The following is an 8,147-nucleotide window of genomic DNA, read 5'->3' as shown; positions in this document are numbered from 1 at the left end:
GTGTTCCTGTCTGGCTAGTTGTTTGGCATAGGGTGTCCAGCACTGTAGCTTGCTGGTTGTTGAGTGAAGCTGGGTGTTGGTGTTGAGATGGAGATCTCTGGGAGATTTTCGCCGTTTGATATTACGTGGAGCTGGGAGGTCTCTTGTGGACCAGTGTCCTGAAGTTGGTTCTCCCACCTCAGAGACACAGCCCTGACGCCTGGCTGGAGCACCAAGAGCCTTTCATCCACACGGCTCAGAATGAAAGGGAGAAAAAATAGAAAGAAAGGAAGGAAGGATGGAAGGAAAAGAGGAAGGGAGGAAGAAAGGAAGGAAGGAAGAAAGGAGGGAAGAAAGAAAGAAAGAAGATAAAGTAAAGTAGAATAAAATAAAGTTATTAAAATAAAAAATAATTATTAAGAAAAATTTTAAAAAGTAAAAAAAAAAACAAACAAAAAAAAAACAGGTCGGTCAGAACCCTAGGACAAATGGTGAAAGCAAAGCTATACAGACAAAATCTCACACAGCAGCACACACATACACACTCACAAAAAGGGGAAAAAAATAATATATCTTACTCCCAGAGTCCACCTCCTCAACTTGGGATGATTCACTGTCTATTCAGGTATTCCACAGATGCAGGGCACTTCAAGTTGATTGTGGAGCTTTAATCCGCTGCTTCTGAGGCTGCTGGGAGAGATTTCCCTTTCTCTTCTTTGTTCGCACAGCTCCTGGGGTTCAGCTTTGGACTTGGCCCCGCCTCTGCGCGTAGGTCGCCCGAGGGCGTCTGTTCTTCGCTCAGACAGGACGGGGTTAAAGAAGCAGCTGATCCGGGGGCTCTGGCTCACTCTGGCCTGGGGGAGGGAGTGGTACGGATGCGGGGCGAGCCCGCAGCGGCAGAGGCCTGCATGACGTTGCACCAGCCTGAGGCGTGCCGTGTGTTCTCCCGGGGAAGTTGTCCCTGGATCCCGGGACCCTGGCGGTGGCAGGCTGCACAGGCTCCCGGGAGGGGAGGTGTGGAGAGTGACCTGTGCTCACACACAGGCTTCTTGGTGGCGGCAGCAGCAGCCTTAGCGTCCCATGCCCGTCTCTGCGGTCCGCGCTGGTAGCCACGGCTCGTGCCCATTTCTGGAGCTCCTTTAAGCGGAGCGCTTAATCCCCTCTCCTCTCGCACCAGGAAACAAAGAGGCAAGAAAAAGTCTCTTGTCTCTTCAGCAGCTCCGCGCCTGTCTCTGGAGCTCCTTTAAGCGGCGCGCTTAAACCCCTCTCCTTGCGCACCAGCCCGATTTCTTAACGTCCGTATTTGTTTGTCAGATGCTTATTGATGTCCCATGTTCAGAGCTGGCTCAGGAACTCAGCCAAAGTCGTGTCGCAGTCCAGGGGCTCCAGAACACCCTCCAGCAGGTCCTTGACCAGAGAGAGGAAGCCCGTCAGTCCAAGCAGCTCTTGGAGCTTTACCTCCGGGCTTTGGAGAAGGAGGGCAGCATCCTGTTGAAGCAGCAAGGTAGGATTCATCGGCTGGGGGAGTTACACTGAGAACTCAGTAGAGCCTCTCCTTGAGAGAGAGCCAGATGCTTACCATGTGGTCAAAAACAGTGAAGCCACAGCTGCTGGCATCTTGAGATGACAGGCTTCTGTCTGCCCAGCTGATTGCTCTGGCTGGATGTTGGTATGGCTGTATGTGTACATGGTGTGCTGACCTCTGTCTCACATCTGCTTTGCAGAGTCCAAAGCTGGCCTCGGTGATGAGAGGGATGCAGTTGACACGGGTACTGGAGAGAGCTCCTCCGAAATTGCACTGACGAGCCAGATCCTCACTGCGCTGAAGGAGAAACCCGCCCCAGAGCTGAGTTTGTCTAGTCAAGATTTGGAGGTGGGCGCGCACCAGGGACCCTGACCTTTGCAAGGAGAGGCTTGTATCAGGTTTTTTCACCTCTGCAGACCTTGAATCATAGCTGTCAATTTGCCCATTATTATATGCAAAGCATTTGCAAACATCTCATTTAATCCAAATCTTAAACAAAATGGGTGCACTCCCTCAGATCATCAAACATTATTTTCTGATCCAAAGTAGGTAATGAAATGTCTGACCCCGACAGGGAGGAATAGCAGGACTCAGGCTTCTGAGATGCGTCTGTCAGTGGTTGAAAAAGATCCATAAGCCATAGAAGCACATAAAATATCCTTGAGAAAGGCCCACTCTAGGGGATCGTCTCGCACTCTCAGACCAGGGAACTGGAGGCTTGATGAAGGGAACCCATCAAAGTGGGTGCTCCTTCTTTCTTTTTTGGGGGGGGGGGGATTTGCTGTAGCTTGTGTTTTTGTTTCATCAGTTGTTTCACAGTTATTTTATTTTTATTTTTTATTTTATTTTATTTTTGGCCATGCCGAGTGGCATGTGGGATCTTAGTTCCCCGACCAGGGATCGAACCTGTGCCCCCTGCAGTGGGAATGCAGAATCTTAACCACTGGACTACCAGGGAAGTCCCTGGGTGCTCCTTCTTATGCTTCACCCTCGTCCCTGTTCCCAGTACTTCCTTGGTGTAGCTAGAAGGGAAAGAAGCTGTACTGACTTGAGCTTGGCTAAATTTCCTGTGAGCGGAGGACTTTATTGTTGCTCCAAGTAAACTACTCTATAGAGGTCCTTTCCTTTTGGTGTTGTATGGTGAGACGAGGCCTGTGACAATTGAATATGATGGAGACCTGGCATTTCAGCATAAAGACATGACATAGACTGATATTGCCGATTCTCACCCCCCTAAAGAAAATCACGAGAGCAGCAGAGGTGCTGGTTCTTAATGGTTCTCACTCTTGCCACAGTTGGTTGCCAAGGAGGACCCTAAAGCATTGGCTGTTGCTTTGAACTGGGACATAAAGAAGACGGAAGCTGTTCAACAGACCTGTAATCAGGAACTTAGCCTGCGCCTCCAGCAGGTACAGAGCTTGTATTCTCTGAGGAGCATTTCAGCAAGGAAGAGTTCGCTGCCTGGAGAAGTGCAGAATCCCAAACAAGCCAAACGAGACCCCACATAGCTGGCAGCCAGAAACATGCCAAAGAAAACCTTGGGTTTTGTATCAGTGTCAGTAAATACCTTCAGCCTAATCCTTGTAGCTCCCTACATACTCCTCTACCCCCTGCCTTCGAGAATGTTCTCCTGGAACAGGCTGGAAGACAGGCTTCATGCCCTTTCCAGAAAAGCTGTTCCAGATCTCCACATGGGCTCTCCGACCTATTTTGAACCATAGAGCTGCACCAGCAATATCCCACCTCCTCTAATTGCAAGTTCTTATGTTCTCTAACAGTAGTTGTAAAGGGCAGGGAAAAGAAATTGTCATATTTTCAGACCCGCTATTCTTTTTTTTAATTTTTTTTCTTCTTCTACATCAGATAAATGGTATATCTCTTTCACGATTCAACCTGTTGAACTATGCAGCCATCATAGTAATAGACCCACTCTTCTTATTCTAAAGATGGAACGGCAGAATTTTAAACACAAATAACAGTAGAGAAGATGACATATCAGAGTGTTGATTATGGCCACAAACTTGTTTCTCAAGTTAGTTAGGGAATTTTTTCGTTTGTTTTAAAGTCACGTATTAAATTTGCAGTCCATAGGGACATACGGAGTGTAATTCACCATTTCTAATATCTAATTCAGTATTGTGAAATTATATGCATTACCACTGTGAAACTTTTCAGTTTTCTAATGTGTTTTATCAGCAGGGGGTATAAAAAGGTCATTAAATCAGTCTCCATGAGATATGACTCCAGGTCTCTCTGGGTGCAAAGTAGAGACTTCTGGTTTATAGTCCCCCTGTTTCTGTACAAGCTTGTTCTTCGGGTTTTGTCATCTACAATGCAGTCTCTCTTGCAGGGAAAAGATAATTAGTTACTGACTTATTTGACTTACTTTTTAAGCATACTTAGAGGAAAATAGAATGCTATTAAGAGATACATTGGCTAATTATTAAGTAAAGAAATATAACAATAAGTAAGTCCTAGGACGAGGGAGAGGTACAGAAAACAAACAGAACAAAAAGAACTGTTTCCTTCTCCTGTGCCCTTCCTCAAGGAGGACTCAGACCTACTCAGCATACTCTTACTAATGCCTTACGCTTTTGTTCTCACTTATTAGCCCCAATATTTCTTTTTTAATAGCATATTTTATAATGCCTTCTTAATTATCCTTAAATGAAAGCCAGAGCTGATAACCTACCTATGTGCACACCTTCATCAACATAATACCCCCAAATGTAGTATTTCAGAAGAAATAAAGGAAAATAATTTCCAACAACATGGTGTGTATCTCAGTATGTCACTTTCTGGAGATGACCATACGAAAGGCACGATGAAGCTGTCAGATGCTTGTACTTACCCACTGAATTACTGTGAATTTGTTAGAGGCAGCCAGTGTAGTGACTGCCAACTCAAGTACCACAAGCAGCATTGCCCTTTGTAATGGGATTTCCCAAAACAAACAGTGATGTTCTGGACAGAGTAACACATCATCTATCCTCGATTTACAAGGTGGCTGCATTCTTGACAGATCCAGGGAACGTTAAAACTGGAAAAAAATACTTTGTATTTACATATAAAACAATTAGGTTTGGGGCTAATTTGGAAGAGGTTTTCATCCCTATGAACATCCACAATGACATTGTTCTGGACAGAGTAACACATCATCTATCCTCGATTTACAAGGTGGCTGCATTCTTGACAGATCCAGGGAACGTTAAAACTGGAAAAAATACTTTGTATTTACATATAAAACAGAATTAGGTTTGGGGCTAATTAATTTGGAAGAGGTTTTCATCCCTATGAACATCCAGAATGACATATCAAAGTCAGGTGGGGGCAAAAGGTCACGTGGGATACGGGATGATTCTTCATTGTGTGGAACAGTCACGTGCTTTGCAGGACGACAGGCGTCCCACTTTCTACCCCACCCACTCAGTGCCAGTAGCAACCTCCAGGTATTGAGGCAACTGAAAACAGCCCCACACATTTTCAGAATGCCCCCTGGAGGGGCAGTAATGCCAGTTGAGGATTTTTATAGCAGTTTGTAGTCTGCTCTGTGCCAGCACCTACCACATTGGAGCCTCAAAACTGAGTGAGCTAATAAGCAGGGCGTGGCTTGTCGCCTCTCATTTTGTGCATGAGCAAAGTTGTGCTCAGGGAGGGTCAATGACTTGCCTCATGTCACAAGGCTAATTGGAGGGCCAGGGTTCAAAGGCAGGTCTTCTGGTTCTAATTCCAGTGTTCTTTCTACTTATTTGTATTTTCTCTTAAGTCCACATACTCTTTCCTACTCTACATCCAGATGACTGGTTTTGTTAATACCAGTGGAATCAGTTGGAGTCAGCTCCAACTGGAAAAGGCCTAATATGTCTGCAACATGATCGCCCGAAGATTTCTAACTGTAGTCATTGTGCTGGGGTGTAAGAGAAGTAAATCAATCAGCCTTGTGAACGCTGTGTAGTTAGCCCAGTAGTAAAGGAAGCCTGTATTCCAGAAATAATAGAATAGCATCTCTATTCACCAATTCTGTCAACATTTCCATCTTTGCCCTGCTGAATGACAAATGTTTTCTTCAGTTATTTCTGTCAAATACACAGTAGAGCTTTAGTTGACTGGCCTGGGTGTTGGTATTGGCCTTCTGTACTTGACTGGAAAAGGCCTAATATGTCTGCAACATGATCGCCCGAAGATTTCTAACTGTAGTCATTGTGCTGGGGTGTAAGAGAAGTAAATCAATCAGCCTTGTGAACGCTGTGTAGTTAGCCCAGTAGTAAAGGAAGCCTGTATTCCAGAAATAATAGAATAGCATCTCTATTCACCAATTCTGTCAACATTTCCATCTTTGCCCTGCTGAATGACAAATGTTTTCTTCAGTTAGTTATTTCTGTCAAATACACAGTAGAGCTTTAGTTGACTGGCCTGGGTGTTGGTATTGGCCTTCTGTACTTGAAACAAACCCACCAAGCATCTCAGCTGCATAGGAGAGTGGAAAAAGTACTATGGGTTTTGGAGACAGACCCACGTTGAGTCTCACCTTATGGGCCAGTAGTTTCCAAAAATGTTAGGTTAGCCTAAGGCCCCAAGATTGAAAGGGTTAAATGAAGTTAAGTATGAGGAAGAGCATAGAACCCAGCACAGAGTCAATGTAGGGAGTGGTTCCCTTTCACCTCCCCAGGGCCAGAGACGGGGGCAGGAGCAAAGACCTTAGTCTGCAAACCCTAGACGAAATGTGGAGTGAGAGTTATTTTGCCCCAGCTGCCACTTACCTTCCTTACACCACTGTGCCTCCAGGCCTTCTAGAATAGAAATGTAGCAGCACAGCAATATGTCTAAAAATAGGAGAGGAGAGAGAGAGAGAGAGAGCAGGGCATGCCTGTTCCTATGTTAGGAGAAAATAACGTCAAAGAAAGCAACTGGGACTAATGAACTCTACATTAGCCATATTCCATTCTTTCAACTCAAGTCAAATGTCGGTCCCCATTAGGCAACTGGCTTTGACAGGAGCTGTGCTAATTACCACTTACCAACCTTTAATTTCTGGGTAAAAGCAAAAGGAAAAAAACTAATGGATTTTTCATTTTCCAGAAAGAAAGGAATAAAATAATAGTCTGTTTAAAAAATACATTAATTACAAGAATTATTGATGTGCCTTTACTAACCAATTTTTTAATTTCCTAATTATCTAGTCTTTTATTATCTTTTTTTTTTTTTTTTTTTTGCCTTCAGGGTTTTTTTCTTATTTTGTTGTATTTATAGGGTTTTGCCTTAAATTATTTTGGCTGTGTCTTATATTACTTGAGGTTTTTAAGTAATAAAGGTGGGGGGGTGGAGTCCTCCGTCCTATTCGGAAGCTTCCAATGAAGGGAACAGATTCACTCCTCCCCAGGAGCTGCATTAAATTTTCAGATTGCTGATCCTTAAAGTTAGCTGTTTGCTCAAACTAAGTCGGACAACACTTCCACAATTATAAGGAAGTGAACCAACAGGTTAATGCAGGGCCATGGGATTTTCTTTGGTATTTTCTAATGTCATGTTACAAGAACTATCACCAAGAAAATTCTAGCTTTTTCTCCAGCTTACAGTTATTTTAATAAGACAAACACGTATCTGTTCACTTATTTAATTACAAAGGATAATTTCGTGTTTTTATTAGGGTTATGAGAAGCTAGAAATAGTAGGTTGCCCGGCTGTCCTTTGCCTCTTCCTTCCTAGTCTAGAAACAGAAAACTTCCTTCTTTTTTCAGCGCCAAATGACATTTCCTCTTCTGATTTGTTCAGAATCGAATCCCTGTCTCTGTCGAAGAAGCTGCTGTTATTAAGATGTGGGTCATCCCTTCAGCAGGCGCTGTCAATTCAAGGTGTTTACGCATCTCCCATGAGCTTACTGGTCTGACTTTCCGCTGAAATGGTTTGCTGTCAGCACTGACGTAGGAATGCTATGAAAGGATTTCTGTCGAATGCTTATGCCACATCAATTCTTCCTTAGCAGTTAAGGATCTATTCTGGTGACAAATACTGGAAATAAATGCAAGAGAATGAATTAGAAGCTGTCCAGGTCTTGATGTCCTAGATCTACACATTTGACTATATTGAACTACACAAAGGTAGACTTTAAGATGGTAGGAAATCACCCTAATTTACCCATTTTACCCTAATTTATTAATCATGAGCATTTTACTCTAGTCTAACATGCAGTTGATGCCAGTTAACATTTTATCAAGGCCACTGAACTAAGGTAGGCTTAAACTTGATGAATTTCCTGGCAGTGTCATTAACATAGCTTCATTTCCTTCAGATATTACTTGGCTAAAAGTTATAGGGCCATCCCTGGTGGTCCAGTGGTTAAGACTCTGTGCTTCCACTGCAGGGTCACAGGTTTGATCCCTGGTCAGGGAACTAAGATCCCGCATGCTACACGGTGCGGCCAAAAAAAAAAAAAAAAAAGTTACCATCTCCAGTCTTAAGGACTGTGTATGTATGACCCCAACTGAAACTGAAAAACAGTGAGCATGCTTTTCTTCTAGAAGAATCTTCAGTTCTGAAGGTTAGCTGGCCTTTCAGGCAGGCATCTTCCACCAGTGCACTGACCCGATTACTGGGCTCTGAAAGCTGCTGTGTTTGGAAATGTGGATGCTGTTAAGGCACTTCC

The 8,147-nt window shown here is 43.9% G+C and overlaps 1 protein-coding gene and 1 non-coding gene across 3 annotated transcripts; one reads left to right on the top strand and one right to left on the bottom strand.

Moving 5' to 3' along the window:
• Window positions 1-1,188: 1,188 nt before the first annotated feature.
• Window positions 1,189-7,512, top strand: DFFA (DNA fragmentation factor subunit alpha). 2 transcript variants are annotated; one of them, XM_028487860.2, is made up of 4 exons: window positions 1,217-1,483; window positions 1,704-1,852; window positions 2,800-2,913; window positions 7,277-7,512. In XM_028487860.2, exons 1-4 carry the CDS (start codon window positions 1,294-1,296, stop codon window positions 7,400-7,402), a joined length of 579 nt encoding a protein of 192 aa, XP_028343661.1. In that variant the 5' UTR covers window positions 1,217-1,293; the 3' UTR covers window positions 7,403-7,512. The 2 variants fall into 2 exon arrangements, with proteins under 2 accessions (XP_054939757.1, XP_028343661.1); XM_055083782.1 differs by lacking the exon at window positions 2,800-2,913 and having other exon boundaries at window positions 1,189-1,483.
• On the bottom strand, window positions 3,357-3,425 carry LOC112065373 (small nucleolar RNA SNORD77). Its single transcript, XR_002892000.1, has one exon. It is a non-coding gene; the product is annotated as a small nucleolar RNA SNORD77 (small nucleolar RNA).
• Window positions 7,513-8,147: the final 635 nt, after the last annotated feature.

The sequence above is a fragment of the Physeter macrocephalus genome, chromosome 3 (assembly GCF_002837175.3).
Source record: "Physeter macrocephalus isolate SW-GA chromosome 3, ASM283717v5, whole genome shotgun sequence".
Lineage (NCBI taxonomy): Eukaryota > Metazoa > Chordata > Mammalia > Artiodactyla > Physeteridae > Physeter > Physeter macrocephalus.
The sequence above is the reverse complement of the archived record's forward strand: the minus strand, read 5'-3'. Positions and strand labels throughout refer to the sequence as shown.